The sequence below is a fragment of the Necator americanus genome, chromosome III (genome assembly GCF_031761385.1).
Source record: "Necator americanus strain Aroian chromosome III, whole genome shotgun sequence".
Lineage (NCBI taxonomy): Eukaryota > Metazoa > Nematoda > Chromadorea > Rhabditida > Ancylostomatidae > Necator > Necator americanus.
The window spans coordinates 8,240,531-8,258,226 of record NC_087373.1 but is presented as its reverse complement, the minus strand read 5'-3'; the positions used below and the strand labels follow the sequence as shown (position 1 = coordinate 8,258,226).

At 42.3% G+C, this 17,696-nt stretch overlaps 6 protein-coding genes across 7 annotated transcripts; 2 read left to right on the top strand and 4 right to left on the bottom strand.

Annotated features, from left to right (window-relative positions):
* Positions 1-3,904: 3,904 nt before the first annotated feature.
* On the bottom strand, positions 3,905-16,873 carry RB195_008945 (uncharacterized protein; the record flags this gene model as incomplete). Of its 2 annotated transcripts, XM_064195706.1 has the most annotated exons (11): positions 3,905-3,973; positions 5,061-5,180; positions 6,215-6,312; positions 7,176-7,223; positions 7,286-7,464; positions 8,854-8,985; positions 9,123-9,213; positions 9,279-9,351; positions 13,169-13,304; positions 16,673-16,727; positions 16,795-16,873. In XM_064195706.1, 11 exons carry the CDS (start codon positions 16,871-16,873, stop codon positions 3,905-3,907), a joined length of 1,080 nt encoding a protein of 359 aa, XP_064046851.1. The 2 variants fall into 2 exon arrangements, with proteins under 2 accessions (XP_064046851.1, XP_064046857.1); XM_064195707.1 differs by lacking the exons at positions 13,169-13,304; positions 16,673-16,727; positions 16,795-16,873 and having other exon boundaries at positions 9,279-9,348.
* On the top strand, positions 10,509-12,185 carry RB195_008950 (uncharacterized protein; the record flags this gene model as incomplete). The annotated part of the gene is made up of 4 exons (XM_064195712.1): positions 10,509-10,630; positions 10,743-11,393; positions 11,519-11,785; positions 11,843-12,185. The coding sequence occupies 4 exons, from the start codon at positions 10,509-10,511 to the stop codon at positions 12,183-12,185; spliced, it is 1,383 nt and encodes a 460-aa protein (XP_064046856.1).
* RB195_008949 (uncharacterized protein) lies at positions 12,242-12,625 on the top strand (the record flags this gene model as incomplete). The annotated part of the gene is made up of 1 exon (XM_064195711.1): positions 12,242-12,625. One exon carries the CDS (start codon positions 12,242-12,244, stop codon positions 12,623-12,625), a length of 384 nt encoding a protein of 127 aa, XP_064046855.1.
* On the bottom strand, positions 13,641-14,009 carry RB195_008948 (uncharacterized protein; the record flags this gene model as incomplete). The annotated part of the gene is made up of 1 exon (XM_064195710.1): positions 13,641-14,009. One exon carries the CDS (start codon positions 14,007-14,009, stop codon positions 13,641-13,643), a length of 369 nt encoding a protein of 122 aa, XP_064046854.1.
* Positions 14,450-14,953, bottom strand: RB195_008947 (uncharacterized protein; the record flags this gene model as incomplete). The annotated part of the gene is made up of 1 exon (XM_064195709.1): positions 14,450-14,953. The coding sequence occupies one exon, from the start codon at positions 14,951-14,953 to the stop codon at positions 14,450-14,452; it is 504 nt and encodes a 167-aa protein (XP_064046853.1).
* Positions 15,087-15,560, bottom strand: RB195_008946 (uncharacterized protein; the record flags this gene model as incomplete). Its single annotated transcript, XM_064195708.1, has 1 exon — positions 15,087-15,560. The coding sequence occupies one exon, from the start codon at positions 15,558-15,560 to the stop codon at positions 15,087-15,089; it is 474 nt and encodes a 157-aa protein (XP_064046852.1).
* Positions 16,874-17,696: the final 823 nt, after the last annotated feature.

Below are 17,696 nucleotides of genomic sequence, written 5' to 3'. Positions count from 1 at the left end.
ATTTATTGCGCTCCAATGACCGGGTCCACCAACGCCGGTGGATCCGTCGCACCCCATATTATAGCAATCTGGCGCCGTTGGACCGGTCGCACCCTCTTCTACAGGTATCTGGCGCCGGTGGACCCGTCGCACCTCATATTATAGCTATCTGGCGCCGGCACACCAATCCGACGCCGGTGGTCCCGTCGCACCCCTTTTCATAGGTATCTGGCGCCGGCGCGCCAATGCAACACCGCGGGACCCGTCGCAACTCTTTTTATAGCTATCTGACCCCAGCGCACCAATCCGACGCCGGGTGGACCCGTCGCACCCCCTTTTTCGAATTTCGTGACACACAGACAAACAACACACACACACACACACACACACACACACACACACACACACACACACACACACACACACACACACACACGGACTAAGCTCGTTATTATATATCATGATGATCATGATTGGGTATATTATTATAGATATACTATTATTAATTCACTATTGCTATGACATATTAGGTATATTTGGGGTTGGTGTAGTGTAGCGGTTAGAGGCTCCGCTGTCTGCACGATCGATCGTAGGTTCGAAACCGCCCTCGTGCTCATCAAGCCTTTCATCCCTGATTCTGAATTGAAGTGAACGTGTGGGCGCATCCCAATGGATTGATTAACGCCAAACGCTCTAACCTCCATCATTTTATTAGATATATTTATACTACTTGTGGAGTTATCAAAGTGCAGGTAGTTCATATATATCAGTGGCATTCATTCACATCAGCTAACAAAATGTCCTCTTCATGCAAGTTACACCTACAGCACCGGCAGTTCCCCAAGCAGGTATACTGGCTCACCCCGCTCAACTGATGTGAGATGGAGATGAGAGATGGAGATGAAAGAACTGCTATTTTAGACTTGATAAGGTAGGAGTAACAAGTAAATAGCAACTATGTCAGACCAACAATTTAAGCGTAAAGCTTTAGAGAATATAGTACTTGTCAGATCCTTATTAATAATGCAAAAGGCGGATAGTATGGTTTTTTTCTTATGATCTTTTATAGGTAAAAATAAGTACAATAAATTACAACAATACAATTAATGATAACAAAAATTTATATAATCAAATAAAAATATATCAGATGGCTATGGAAGAATGGAAGAAGAGAATGGCATGTGATAGTAATGAAAAGTTACATTACAGGTCAAAATAATTGAAGTACCTGAGCGATACTTGCTTAGAAATTCTTTAAATTTAATTGTATCATTATAGAGTAATTGTTCTGATTTAATTTAATTCAAATTTGGTTAAGGGAAAAAAAAACAAGTTTGTTACAGTTAAACTGGTTGAAGCGGGCGTATTTTAACATTTTCCCGCTTCTGTATCAACTCGCTGCTCTGCTTAATCTCTCTCTGCGGTGCTCATGCATCTGCAATGAGAAGTTCGCTTGCGTCCAGTCTAATTCTCCAGAACTATTACTCCCTAAGAATCGGGGACATGGTTCGGATGCTAAGCGTAGACATTCAACGAGTGATTCTGAAGTAAAAACATCGCAAAGATAGCGATTTCATTACGCATCAGGGTTTACGAGCCGGTCAAACGGAGTCATGATGAGGAAGGAACTTGATCGCTCAGTCTCAGATACTATCGTTTATTTACCAAGTCAAGAAATGATTAACTACCGTATAGGCGCCGACCACTATGTCGACGGAGAAACTGAGCCTAAGGAGATTTTTTTCTTGGCGACTTGAAGAAATATTGTTTTTTGGATCGTTCTGTGAATAAGAGTGGTCATGTTACTTGAAAATTTCCCACTATTATCACTATTAACACTATTAACGTTATTAACAACTATTCGTATTTATTTTCGTAAGTTATTTTAGTTGTACACGGTTGAACGTTTAATAGGTCACCTGTACGTAAGTGAATATCTTCAAAAATTATATCCTTCAACAATTCATTCCTTCCTGAGATGTACCAGAGATGACCGCGTGTGGTGCTGTTATTTAAATACAAATCATGATCATGATATATAATAACGGGCTTATTCTGTCACGTGTGTCTGTCTGTGCGTGTGTGTCAGTCACGAAATTCAAAAAGGGGGTACGACGGGTCCACCGGCGTCGAGTTGGTGCCTCGACGCTAGAAAGATATAAAATTGAGTGCGACGGGTCCATCGGCGCCAGATACCTACAGAAGGGGGTGCGACGGGTCCACCGTCGTCAGATTGGTGCGCCGGTGCCAGATACCTATAGAAAGGGGGGTGACGGGTCCACCGGCGCCAAATACCTATAGACGCGGGCGCGACCGGTCCACCGGGGTTGGGTTGGTGTGCTGGTGCCAGATAGCCTATAGAAGAGGGTGTTAGGGGTCCACCAGTGTCGAAATGGTGCGTGATAACTTCGTGTGCAAGATGCAAAAGATAGATGGTCGCAGCCGTTTCATAGCCGTGGCGACTGGCCGCTTTACTTTTCACCTTTACGGCTCCTCCGCCTGTCTATTTCCTTTTTTGTTCGCCTCAAGTTGGTAGCATGCCGTTCTCAGAAAATGAAAACCAAACGACTGCTTAAATAGTAGCAAGATGTTTTTGTGGTCTGACGTGGAACGTTATCTTTATCGGTAGGAAGATGTCTTTCACGTCATTTTATATTTTATTTTTAAAACATCATTCTATGATAACTATTGGGGGAAATCAAGAACACCCATAGTTCAAGTAAAGCTTTCAAATTGTATCTATATTATTTTGCCATCTACATTAATGTGGCATCGAAGGAGTGTTTGTAGCTGATGGTCCAATATTCTCCAAATGTAGAATTGACGCGTTTAGGAGGAAAACTTTCGCCTTAATTTATAATACAAAGAGGAGAAGGAAAGAGTTGTTAAAAAACACAAATCTAATTTTACAGAAAACACCACTACTATTAACTTTCATTGATCAGTGAATGGGGAGCGAAGCTAACACCGCCGAAAGTTTGAAGTCCGGCTTTAGCCGGAAATTCAGACTGGTATAAAGTGAATGACGAAAAGACTATCGACATTGTAATCCAGTCACCCTTGATGAACGCTTTCAGTGAACGGTATTATGCTTCTCGCATCTTCCCGGAAATTGACCAGATCTCAATGTAACAAGAAGAAAATGAAGTGTATCTCCTGTCCAGTCTATTAAATCCATGATTAAGCAGAGGACAATACGGCACAGCAAGATGTTAACGTTTTCACGCGGCATCCGTTGGGGTACCATTTCGGATTGGGCGTAAGTGTTTCCATTATGATATATTCAACACAAAAAGTAGCCGAACTTCCAGTTATCCGGTTTATTCTATAGCTTCACCATCCTAGTAGGCATCCCGGGATAGGAATGCCGTCCGTGCATCATAAAAGGTCAAAGAGCAGAGAGGCGAGCTCGTACATGACGTCTGGATTTGTTTACATGTACTTCTTTGAGGATTAAAACGTCATATCGGCTCGAGGACACTTCCTTTGTGATTTCATACACTTTAATGTCCAATAAATCAGTTTTGATTGATGAAATTTCGCTCAGCGAGTGTATGGGTGGTCCACATCAAGTGTGATGGGCTATGGAAATCCCAGAGATCTGGTGCTTCCTTGAGCCAGTGGATCACCCTGTATTGCTCACTTCGCAGTAAAAGAATAACCTCTTCCCTTTATTCAAGGTTATTCGAAGTCTACTTATTTTCTCAAAGGGAACAGAACGCAAAAATCATTATGTTGTACTTTAATCGAGCGAAATTATTTATTGCATGAAAAATATTCAAGAGAATTCGGCTTGTCGACAGCGACATACCGGCCACACACTATAAAACGCCAATTTTCTTTAGATTGAAAAACATCAGCTCACAGATCTACTAGTAAGAAACCTTTGAAGACAATGCTCCTTTATGAGAAGAATGTTTTCATCTCACTTGGATTTTTTCGTTCCAAGCCAACTATCGATTAGAGCAGCATACTTAGTAACGTCCGTGTTGACCTTAAACAACAATGAATTAATCAAAAGAAAATAAAAATATGATCAAAGCTTTCGATTCTGTTGAAATGGTTGAGTGTTGACAGATAATGGATTTTTTCAGTTGATTCTGATGAAGCGATATGCAAAGATTAGAAATTTAGCAAACATAATTGATTTTTTTTGTCCCTGCAAAACCACAGTCGATTATTCAAATGTATAAAAGCTAAATATTAATGAAGGGTGAAAAAGCTTCGAATGCGAGACCACCGTCTCCTCATATCAAAAGGACACTTCTCAAAAAGCACAACATTCGACTTTTTTTTCGTATCGTCGCATTGTAGATTAAAATCGTGTGCTATTTTATCCATTATTATCTACTTACCTATTTTATTTTTATGCATATTAGAGGCACAACTCTAACTAACGATGTTCAACTCACACCACAATTTTACCGCCTCCAATGCTCCGAAGAAAACGAGGACGCCAAAACGTTAGCCAGAATAAAAATCGAAGCTAACAAATTTGGTTCTGCGCAGAAAAGTAGTACACGATGTAGAAGGTTCCTGCTTTAGAACAATGTCAGCAGCACAATATGCTCAAAAAACAAACTAAGTGGCTTAGAATGTAATTATACTATAGGATAGTATAAGTGCTGCAGAAGTGCTTAAGATCTGCTGTTCAATGGTTGTTTTTTTTTTGTTTTTCATAGATCAAACATGGGGGATTTTTTCAGGGAGTTTTTACAAGAGTGTATACACGGATGATTCCACACTGCTTCACCGGTCGATGACTGAAAACCTTTCTAAGCCGCCCGAGTCGTTCACTTCATGTCACAGCAAAATGTCAAACTCAAAAAACAAACAACCAGCCTTATCTTCTGGTTGGATTTAAAAAAAAAACACTGACTTCGCTCCTTCTAGCACCCACCCCAAGTATTTTTTTAAACGCTTTCGCTTTAGACACGTGTTCAGAAAAACTCGAAGATATTCTGGTTTGAAGTCGAAAAAAGAGGAGTACCCCGAGAACAGATTAGTCTACATACAATACAAAAAGGTTATCCTTTTTACATTAGTTAAATTTTTATAAAAACATCTACTATATCAGCTACCTGAGCTTCTGGTTTTGCACGGCCGCTTTGCAAATCATCGCATGATGATCCAAAAGACACTACTCCAGCAAGATATGTTCTGCCATCTATTCTTGCTGTAATTCCTCCACCACTATCGCCCTAAAATTGAAAACTGAGCATAGCTATTCAGCCCTTGAAGACTCACCTAATATCGATTCATTCTGGTCATGGATCTGGGGAAGAAATCTCGTAATAGAACCTTTCACTTACGGTAAGTGGAGAAATGCCTGATCTTACCGCAAGGAAAAGTATTACATAGTTCAATTTCCTTCTCTTTTCTACGAAAAAAATCTAACTGTCGAAGTGATGTTTGGTTCGGACACAATATTTCTAGGATTTCTTACTTTCTGTAACAGAAAGTGAGAAACCCATCATGCAATGTGCAATGAAGGGCCGACGTTTCTGTATAAAGCTAAAACTAAACTGCTAAAACTTTGATGAAATTCTAGTGAGCTCCGCTGTCTCTTGTTTCTGTTTTCTGGCACACGTATGGGAGTTTTCAAGTAAAAAAAATAAAAAAATAAGAAAATAAATAGACTTTTCCTCTTTTTTTAGATGAAAAATGTCCCATTAATGCGAGCCATAAACTTTTTTAGGTCTTTATTAGAATGCCCACAATCTAATGGATGTAAGAAATGGTTCTTCATCGGCAACAATCAAATCGACAAAAACTAATAGCTTTTCAGGATTTTATGTAGGACTTCTTGAATATTTCCATTACTTTTATGCTAACTGTTCATTCCACGCCTACCTATTCCTGTTCTACTTTGGTCAGATCAAAACGAGATGAAGCTCACCGCAGTTGCGTAGGCGACTGCGCTCGAATCGGTGCGGTTAGGTTAACTGTTAGGATCGAGTGCGACCATCGTAAACTACAACGATGAGTGGCAGCAAAGATCCCCACTAAATCCTAACCGCTACGCTCAACCGCACCGCATTGAGCGCTCCCGCTTACGCAACTGCACCGTCGTCCACGTGGTTTTGATTCGACTATAACCTTGTTTTTCGTTAGTTGAAAGACATCTACCGAGTGATCCTACTACTACTTTTCCAAGCACAACCTTATTTAGAAAAATCTATATATATCTAAGTTTAATTCAAAAAAAAATCTGTAAAAAAACGCAAACACCCACATGGCAAACGTTTCGGTCGGGACGTTCAAAGGTGCAGAAAGTGTCGTCCAACTTTTCGGGGAAGGAACTTTTGCATTCCTTTTCAGTCATTTTCACACCTTAAACCAGTAAGAACTCGAAACAACTCAAAATTGTTTCTGTCTGAAGGCAGCATACCATGACAGTGTTCCGATCTCAGAGGAAAAAGACAGTTGCATGAGTGCGCATAGTTCACGACTGCAAGTATAGTGCTATGCTCAATTCTCTTACTTAAACTTTAAAACTTTGTAAGGAAAAGTTGAGTTTTGGGCGTTCTAAGACCCCGTTTCCTGAACGATGCAACTTATTACGGGTAGTAAGACGAAGGGGGAATCCGCAGCGTGTGCCGCCAATTGTGCTGCTGAAACAAATTTTGGTGCTTACTTTGGTTGCATTGGTTGGATTGCCGAATTCGAGCGGCGATGGAATAGCTCAAGTTTTATCGCACATCTGATTACATCGTCGGGAGACATTTCACACTGAGGCTACTTCTCACGTTTTTTTTTCTGACGTGCTTGAAGAACTCAAAGGAAGAGTATAGCGCAGAAGAAGTTCCGGCTGTGACGGCACGATCGACCAGAAGTTCGAAACCGCCACGGTGCCAGCAAAGCCTTTTATCCCTCCAGTATCAATAAATTGATACAAGAGTTGTCTGGGAGGATAAAAACAACAAAACATTAACTTGACACGTTGGGTAGTCCCTAAAGTCATTGTAATGACTAGTTACACGTTTGTAAACTTCAAACAATTCTAAATTGAAGTGAACGTAGTGACGCAGGCAGGGTGATTGAAGCCAGACGTTTCATCTTTTTTTGTTTACTTCTCGGAATTGAGCGTGATCCCGTGATAAGCCACCCCCTACCGCCATCTTCGCGTCGAGAAAAGATCCCAACACCGTCAATTTCCTGATATACTGCCTTCATCAATCAAATCAAAATTTTACCGATCATAACTTTCTGGAGGAATGGTACCGAACTGAGATTTTTTATTGCTTAAAATATATGTGTAAATGTAATACAATTGGAAAAAAACGTACAGGTATGAAAAACTCACGGTCACCGCCCCATCCAAATGAGCTCATTCTTAACGATGAATCACTTATATCGATCTTCTTGTTCATGTGAGGAAGACAAATATGATGGATATGTTCAGGAACGTCAGCAGTTAGCTCAAGAATAGCGATGTCACGTGTACCGCTACATCGATATTCGAAAAAACTTCTATAAGATGCTCTGAAAAAAATAAAAGTTTCATGCTTTTAAATCTTTTCATTTTAGAGGGGAAAATGGTGCCTTTTTCAAAAAGTTGATAAGTTTCTCATCAGTTTGGGATTTGTTCCTTTTAAATGGTATGTTATGTGCATCAACTATTTTTCAAGGATAAGTTCCACTTAAATCCGATTCGGATAACAAGAAACAAAAAACTGTTAGTATGTTCGAAGGGAGGATTTTTTTGAAGCAGAGCAATTCCTGTGACCAGTAGAATTTCTACTGAGTTTTCTCCGAAACTGCAAAAATTTTTCCACGAACCCTATAGGACCTTTACGGATACTGGAAAAGTTAGAATTATCCTGGACATTCTTTTTTTTATTGAAAATGAACTAATATGCACCACCATCCTTACGAAAATCTTTCTATTTATTCTTTTCTACTTCTTTTATCTACACAATTTGTAAAAAACCCTTCAGGTTAAGTGTTTATCTTATACAGAATAATAGAGCGGAGAGAATAGTTTAGAGAAATAAGTCAAAACGTCCGACCTCAAAAAAAGATCTGATCGCAATAAAGAACCTTTAAAAAACTTGAAGCACCCGGTAAAATGTAACTGATGGTCGGTATGTCTCATATTTGTGATATAGATATAAGATACGGCTTCGAGAGTTCCTGCGCGCTACTTTCTACAACGAGTTCGATTGGAGCGCGCCAGCCGTGTGCACAGAGCGCATCTTCCGGACCCTTTTTTCACGCCGATTTGCAAGAAATGGACGGAATCACTCCCTTCTCCATAGTCTCCCATCCCGTATATGAATACTCCACCTGAAATCCGTACCACCTCAAATTCGTGGGGTGATGCCTTTAACATCAAACAACTTATCCGTTCCTCTTTATGATGAAATATCATACTCGGAGTAAATCTAGAAAAAAAGCTGTTGCTTCACTGTGTCTCTACATCTCGCCTTTAGTCCACTTTCCCGGGTTTCATGTCCTCAATTCGTGGGTTCAAATTGTCTATTCGTTAAGTAATCTGCTGCCTCTAGAACTCATTATGCTACTGGATATTTTTTCTTGCCATTTTTAGCCATTTTTACTAGTGTTCAGAAAAAGATCAACCCACGATGCCTGATTCCAACTCAAAAGAAACCAGCAACCCAAACAAAATTTCTTGAATGCTGTTTTAAACCATCACGTTTCTTCACTTTCCTAAGGGTACGCAACAATTTGCGCTGAATTTCTGAAAGTAAAAAGTCAGGAAAAGGAGGATAGATAGCATTATTCATCCTCATTATCAAGCATGTTTTCTGCTTATTCGCCGCGAACACAACAGTGTGTATACAGTAACCTTCAGAGAATTTTTCATAACGTATTTCCAATCCAGAAGTACTCTCGTTAGTTGAAGCTTACCTCTTAATGCCGAACAGGTAACCGAGATCTTCTTCAGTACAGTTGTGTTTTTTGTCAGGTAACAGACAAGTACCACCGATCCTAACCAAGGCCCCAGTCGGAATGTCTCCCTCAGGAAGCATATTCTCAACGCTACAAATCAGATCTATTTTTTGGAAAAAAATTCAAAGAAAAAAGATGACAGTCAAACGTTCTTCACTCAAATATAGGAAGAAAACAAAATCAAGCTTAGTAAGTGGAGATTTTTGTGATCATCCTTAGCAACTTGCCTACAAGAGTCTTCCGGAGAACCAGACTTCCAGAAACAATGAGCAGCTGTGATTATGTGCCGTCTTGATATAAGCGTCCCACCACATATTCCTACAACGAAAAAATATAGAAATAACACTTGAAATATTCGAAATTAGCAGCTGGTTCACGCTTACTTTTCTCCGCAAGAAGCACAAGAAGAGCAGCCCACGGCAGTTCATCCTTCGCAGCTCTCTCACCTCCCATTATCTGGAACGGATATGTTTATCACATTCTTTTTGTTATATTATTTTCATTTTTACAACATTTCTATGTTATCTTTATTTTTTCGCCAGTGTTACGTGCAGTCGGGTGCCTAGAACTTTTTTCACTTTGCTCTTTTCTTTCGTTTCATTTTTTCATTCTCCGTGAGCAAAGCTGAGATCTCTGTCGTACGTCTTTTCTTCGTATTCAAATTTGCAAACTATGGCTACGAGAGATCCCGCCTGGATCGGTCAGTCGTGCTTGCGTTTCAACGGGTTTCTTTTTTTTTCTACAACGTACACATTGAGGGCCCTTACCGAGCAACAGAAGAGAAGAATATAAGAGTAACTATTATAAATAAAAGAAATCTAAGGCATTCCATTAGAAAATGAATATTTGCCCCGACGTGGTAGCCGGAATTAGGAATTCGACTTCGCTGTTGTTTTAACAAAAATAACGAGAAAATCTTACATAATTTTTCGCTTTTCTCACTCATTTCAACCCCACACTGTAAGCGCATTAATTTTTAAGTGAATTAAACCTTCTGCACCTATAAAAAACCACTACGAAAAATAGTGGAGTTTTTACTGTATTTCCGAGGAAAAGAAAAAGACTCGACCGATGTCTGTATTTTCTGAACATTTCATGACTTTCAATTTAAGTCGATAACCCATAAGATCCACGGATCTCCCTTACTAGAGGCATCACAGCCGGTTAGTCGCGAGGCTACGTGGCGCGTCCCCGGTTGGCGGATAGGGGGCTAATCAGGAACCAAAAGCGACCTTGTGCTTGCCCAAAGGCGTAGAGACGACGTCACCCTCTCAACGCCGCATATGAAACTGGAGAAGAGCTGTTTTTAGGAACATGCGACAGTAGAAGTGTTGGTGGAGTTGGCGTCCTCGTCAACACGAGTATGGCAAAGAACATCTACTCTTTCGAACAACTTACGACCCGAATCGGACGTCTGCGGATGAGAAGATGTGGTCCAACACCAGCTTTGACTATCTTCGTCGCTTACGCTCCAACATCAAGCTGCCTTCTACAAGGTCATAATTGGCGATTTCAACGCAAAAGTTGGCGCAAGAAGAACGCCGGAGGAACTTCACATCAGGACCCACGGCCTACAATGGAATGACCAGGGAGAGAGGCTCTCCGAGTTCATCATGACGACTAAGACCATCCATGGGAACTCGCAATTCCAGAAGCCCTCCTCTCTACGCTGGACGTGGGAGTCACCCGGTGGAGGGTACCGTAATGAAATAGACCACATCATCGTCAATAAAAGGTTCTGCCTCACGGACCTTGCTTTTGTACCAAAGTTCTATCGGATCGGACCATCGCCTCCATCGAGGAAGATTTTCCTTCACAAGGAGAGCAGTGAAAGCCGCCAAGTTCAGAGAGAGAAATCCCAGCACTGTCATCAACCGGGATCTCTTCGCTACGCTAGCCGGCTTTTGGGAAGATTCCGCAATGGACAACATCGACGAGGAATATGACCGGCTCATTGAACACCTTCACGACTGTGCGAAGAAGGCTAAGAGTTTTAAAACGACCAAGAGACTCCTGTCTCTTCAAACTCTTGAGCTGATACGACAGTGCGGAGCAGCACGAGCCGCAAGGAACCAAGAGCTCACGTCCGAGCTCGCAAGGCTTTGCAGAGAGGTGACAAAGAAAGACCTTAGAGAGAGAAAAGCAGAAGTACTGGCTGAAGCTGCAGAGGCGGGGAGAGGCACCCGTCGCAAGACGAGGATGACTGCTCTCCGGAACCCAGAGGGAACAGCCACTGCATCAAGAAGGGGGATGGAGAAAATCATCTACGACATTTTCTCTGATCTCTTCGACAGCCATGTCCACTTGCCTCCTCACCATCAGAAGGAAGACGGACATTTTATTCCAGAGGTTCTCTCCTCCGAAATACGACATGCTATCATTTGTGTAAGAAAGCGAACGTCACCCGGTTCCGACAGACCAGAACACCTGAACCTCCGCCAGCACTCAGCGACACTTTGGCGAGGCTCTTTGCAGGTTTCCTTTGGGAATGCAAGGTGGTAACAGTGGAAGACCAGCAAAACCGTGTTGTTGTATAAAAACGGAGATCTACATGACATCGACAACTATCGCCCAATCTGCTTACTGTCCGTTATGTACAAGCTCTTTACAAGATCCTTAATAGGATTGAAAAAGTCTTGGATGAAGGACAACCATGCGAACAAGCAGGGTTTCGGAAAGGATTCAGCACGATTGACCACATTACGGTACTTCGAATGTTGTGCAGTAACTTCACGACCGGCATTTCACAATTCTACAAGAATATCATCATTGACGTGAAGAGGGGAGTCCGACATGGTGATACAATTTCACCCAAAATATTCACAGCCACCCTCGAGAACGCAATGCGAAAGTTGGAATGGGACGACACGGGAGTGAAGAACGACGGTCGGTAGCTACACCGTTTGTGCTTTGCTGATGACATCGTACTGATAACACCTAGCATCAGCCACGCGGAACGACTGCTGACCGAATTCGACGAAACATGTGGATGCATCGGTCTTCAGCTGAATCTGCAAAAGACGATGTTCATGCGCAACGGATGGGTCTCGGATGCCCCAATTACGCTCAACGGAACGAACATATCTGAATGCACCAGCTACGTTTATCTGGGTCGGGAACTGAACATTATGAACGACTTGACCCTCGAGCTGGGCAGGAGGAAGCGAGCGGCTTGGGGAGTGCACAAGAGCATCGAGGATGTAGTGAAGAAGACCAGGAACATCCGGCTCCGTGGGCACCTCTTCAACACCACCGTGCTTCCTGCTTTGGTCTGTGCTTCGGAAACCTGAGCATTTTCCAAGCAGGAAGAAAAGGCGGTGAGCATCATTGAACGCGCATTTGAGAGATGATGCTAGGAGTATCCTGTTTCGCGCAAGTGAGGGACGGGATTCGAAGTTCTTTCCTACGTCAGCGATCGAAGATTAGAGACGCCGCCGCGTTTGCCAAGAAAAGTAAAATAAGGTGGGCCGGATACGTGATGCGCTTTAATGACAACCGTTACACCAGAGCCGTGAGCGACAGGGTTACCCGCGATATTAAGCGCACTACGGAAAGACCGCCGACCCGATGGTCAGATTTCTTCACGAAGTCCTTCAAAGAAAAATATGATGTTCTTCGTGTCCCACGCGAAAGGAGGAACCACTGGGCTACTCTGGCACCCGATCGGGACAAATGGAAGAATTACTGGAGCCCGCTCGACCAGTTCGAAGATCAACGGAAATCAAGGTGATCAAGGTGAACCCATAAGATCTTGACATATGAAATGTTAAGGAACAAAAACTATCCTTTTTTGCGCATGGAAAAAGTAGAGCTTAAAGTTTATATTTGTAGAACTTCATAATTTCTTTGCGTTGTGTTGTTACTCCTATTGGACACCAATTTACCTTCATCGTTGCCCTTTTTTACCGGTTAGGTTGATGCATAAGTTTTATGCCTATGCATATGCTTTTTTTAGTTTTAGTTTTATGCTCAATCATTCGAAGATTATTTCTAGTCTCATTCCAGTTTTTCCTGGGAGCGACCGGACAAGATGCCCGAGAAATGAAGGCGAGCGAATGATGGGAACGGTGCACACGGTCGATCTCCAGACCTATCCGTTTTTAAAATATTCACAAAGGAGTCGCAACGGGAGACTTATGCATAAGCCTAATACTTATTTCATTCAAAAAATCCTAGACAACATCACGCGTACGCCTGGTTCGTAGTGATTCACTGCTGTTCACAAATTTCCGCGCTAAATTCTAAAACCAATGGTATGAAAAATGTTGGGAACCTTTGTTCGCATCGGATCGTTCTCGTCCTCTTCGGTCTCATCACCAGCAGTAGGATTATAGTCCACCGAATAGTCTTTATCAATGTCTCTCTTCACAATCCTCTTTACATCATTTCCAACGTTTTTTCTTTCTTCTCTAAAATGAACTCTCTTTGATTTTCTAGTATTGGTATGAATATGAGGGCTGGACCAAATGAAGATCACCCAAAAGTTTTAGAGAAATTAGGGGGATTTTTTAGACAGCTATTGTTTCGGCGTTATCGCCCTCGTCAGAGCCTGGAAAAAATCAAAGCCACTGCTTAGATACTTAGATACTTAGATGGCACGTCTTCACTGGACCCCTCGTAATTGTCAGTGTCCAAGATGTTCTCAAGTTTCGTTGTTGACGTTGACGAGGTCCTTGAGCCGTATTCAGCTGATCTTTCAGCTGGTATATCCGTATAGCGAACACGTCACTCCATATCGTTGGCGGTCACCCTCGAGGGCGTTTAGCATCTCTTGGGATCCACTCTAGCGTTTTTTCAGTCCATCTAACGTCGATTCTTCTCACGATGTGACCTGCCCATCTATGTTTTGCTTTCGAAACATATTCTGCTGGCTCGCGAAGACGGGACATTCCTCTTAAGTCGGAGCTGCGAAGACCGGCCAGGTGTTGTGTGCGCCGGTGAAACTTCAGAAGGCATCTCTCAAGGGCTCTGTGGGTAGTAAGTAGCTTCTTAGACGTGGCAGCGGTGTCTGACCACGTCTCCGCTGCGTAACAGAGCGCTAGAAGAACTGTCGAGTCAAACAGATGGGCACGAAGATTTTGCTCCGTAGCTTCACAGCTGCGAATGCTGCCCATGCTGCTCTCATTCTTCTATTCAGTTCTTCCTTTAAGTCGTTTTCCATGTTCATAGAACGTCCGTGGTATACGTATGACGAAGTTTCCACGATTTGGATGCCTTCAAGTTGTACTCCTCCGTCCTCGCAGTAGGCGTTCTTCATGAACTGTGTCTTTTTTTTTTGTTTATTCGGAGTCCTATTCTCTTCCGTGCTTCGTTCAATTCGTTGAGCATCGTTTCTGCTTCTTTGGTACTGCTCGAAAAGAGAACGATGTCGTCCGCGAAACGTAGGTTCGAGAGAAATCTTCCATAAACACGTATGCCCCTTTCTTCCCAGGAAAGTGATTTCATTATCCATTGCAATGCAGCCGTAAACAGCTTTGGCGATATAGTATCGCCTTGTCGTACCCCTTTCCAATGGGTATAGTGAGAGGACGGTGGAAAAGCTGTATTTTAGTGGTCATCGATTGTAGCAATTGGCTAATGTCCTCACATGCAAAGCGTCTACACTTTGATCGAGCAGCGCTGACAGTATTGCATTCGCTTCTACGCTGTCAAATTCTTTCTCATGTTCGACGAAGGTTAGAACAATGGGCAGGCGGTATTCCCGGCAAATCTCTATGACCCTCGACACGGTCTGGTTGTGGTCTAAGCAGCTGAACCCCTGACGGAATCCAGCTTGTTCTTGAGGCTGGGCTTCATCCATCGTCCTGGAAATGCGCGTGAGGATGATCTTGGTGAACACTTTGTATAACACGCTCAGCAAGCATATCGGACGGTAGTTCCGAAGGTCACCTTTCTTATGGATAAGAACGGTTCGCGAGGTCTTCCACTGGTCTGGGATCCTTAGTTTCTGAGGGTAGGATGTCATGTGCGCTGCAAAGATCACATGAAGTGGATGGCCACCAGCTCGAAGAAAGTCTGCTGATATAAAATCAGGTCCGGGGGCTGTGCCAGGTTTCATGCTCTTGATAGCGACTCGTATTTCCGAAGGGAGAATACGTGGTGGAGCTTCACCAGTGGAGATGATCCGGCTTGTCACAGAAGTTGATGAACGGAAAAGGTTCGAGTAAAACCTCTCCGTAATGATTTCCATCTTACCACGAGAAGAGGTGCGAGTCCTGTCTTCGCTCAGCAAGGCTGCTAGCGGAATATTTTATCCGCGGAGATCCCTGCGGCACCTCTTTAGACTCGTTCTTCTTTGTGCTGGTTCCAGAATATTCTTTTGCATGTATTTCAAAAGATCCTCCTGCAACGACTTTTCTGCTCCTAGTGTTTGCTAATAACCGCTCGATGTGCGGTGCATTCGGATCAAACCTCCTCAAAGCCCTTCTTCTTTCGAACAACTCCTTGGTGGTCTTCGAAATTCGATCAAATTTTGTCGTGCCCGGCTTCGAGGCACGGTCAGCACAGTCTCGTAATCCTCTGAGCAGCTTCTCGTATTCCACCTTTGGGCCCTCCTCGATGTGCCAGGAAACTAAGGACAAAGAGTCCTTGAGTACACAATCGTCGTAGATCACTTCTTTTCCCCTTCGTTGCCGATAGCAGAAGTCCTTTTGTATCAAAACCATTAGTGACTTATTTTCTCAAGTGCCTTATCACCTTATAGAGAGCATTCAAACGGTAGGTAAACTCAAACAGCAACACATTCGCTAGTGCTTACCTGATTAGCTAGACCTGGTAACGCAACAGACCACCATGTGCCACAACTATGAGTCACAACGGTCCCGTCAGGTTCCAATGAAAAACCCTTCCGTTAGGTCCCTGTAAAGAAGCCCTTCCGACAGGTCCCTCTAAAATCCTTGTGACTCGTAGTTGTGGCTCAGGGGAGTTTTTTTTAGAAGGACTCGAAGAAAGGGTTTTTCATAAGAAATTGATGGGACCCTTGCGAATCATAGTTGTGCCACGTGGTGTTCTGTTGCGTTACCAAGTCTCGCTAATAAGGTAAGCACATGTCAATGTGTTGGTGTGTTGTTGTTGTTTGAGTTTGCCCACCATTTGGATGCTTTCTGTAGGTGATAAAGTGCTTGAGAGAACAAATCACTAATGGAGTTGATTTTTTCAGGCTCTGACGAAGGCGAAAGCGCCGAAAGATTAGCTGCTGATAAATACCAATACAAATCTTGGCCATAGCTCAAGCAAATCAATAAAAGAGGGCTACGTATTTAACATTCAAGGACAGTCGAACGTGGGAAATAGGAAGGAATAGTCTAAAGTAGCTTTAAAGACATCGTCTAGAGGACATTTTCCGGATTCCCCAATCTAATAGGTAAAATTTGAAAGCAAAGAAAAGCAGGGAAATGCAAAACACCAACTACAATTCCATTGAAAAGAGTCCTTATCATCCCCCAAAGAGATAACTCTTTACACTCATACTAGAGAAGAAATAGGAGGAGTAAGGTAGATGTCCTCATTCGTATCGATATAAAGACTTAACTCGTAATTTCATTCGGAAAAACTTCATAACTCCACCTTGACTTGTCTTAGAGGAAAGAGTAGAAGTAGTCAACCTTATGGATGTAAAGAATTGCCTTGTCAGGTGAACTGAGCCCTATTTTAACGGTAGGAGTAATTTCTCATTTCCCGTGTGATTTACAACTTATGTCCTAAATCCTATCTACATGTATTGTCAACATTAAAAATCTCTCCTTTTTCTGCTTTTAAAATCGTTTTCGTGACTTACGCTTTCAATTCATTACCCTTGAAGCCAGGTCCAGGTAGACCGCATGTAGTTGGATCTGAATTTAAGAAGTGGATTGTGGTTCGTCAGTTACTGTAGCGAAGTCATCAACGAAAATTCCTTACCGTAGACATCTTTGGCGATTGCAGATTTCAGTGCAGTTATTAGAAATGCAGAAAATAAAATGCACAATAGAAACCTCATGGAGAATTTCCACTTCCAATTTCAATTCAACCTACAACAGTTCTCCTTCAAAACCATGCCACTCCTTTTCAGCTAATTAGAAAATTGTTCATGAAATCCATCCAATAGAAAAAAAACCATTATTTATTCGTATAATAAGTAATCTTCGGAAGTGAAGCACAGGATCAATTAATTTTTTCGGAAACATGAACGGACAATCATAAAGAAAGAATCCTACACGGAAATAAAACATGCTCTCTTCTTTCCTCACGTCTGGGATCTCATTGGTTTTTGACCTTTCATCAGCTGTATAGTTTTTTTTTGTACTTTTATTTGTATATTTTGTATATTTTTTGTATATTTCTTCTACATTTGACATTTCATTTCTTATTTCTTCTACATTTGGCATTGCCTTCTCTTTAAAAACTATCCTCTCTTCCTCCGTCAGTGTAAAGAAGTAGTCTTATCTTTTAGTCCAGGTAGTTTTGAAAGCACATGATCTCACGGAATAACACAATGCATCACAATTTCGGAACCTGAAGTATTCACCCCCTCAAGTTGCTGGCGAGGACTTTCCGTTTTGTCAGTGGAGCTGTTCGAGTAGCAGGATTCGAAAATGAAATGTTTGAATTTTGCTCATTTAAATTCGAAAGTTTTGAAATATGGATTTGGAGGATGCACCATTCCCTCAAGGATACTATTCCCTTAAAGGGTAAAGAGACTGGCTTTGAGCAATCCGGTTGGGATGCGCAACAACGTTCATTTCAATTCAGAATGGTTTGATGTCTGCGAACGTGTAAGTGGCCTATACAATGACTTCCGGAGGAGGAGGATGATTCCGTAC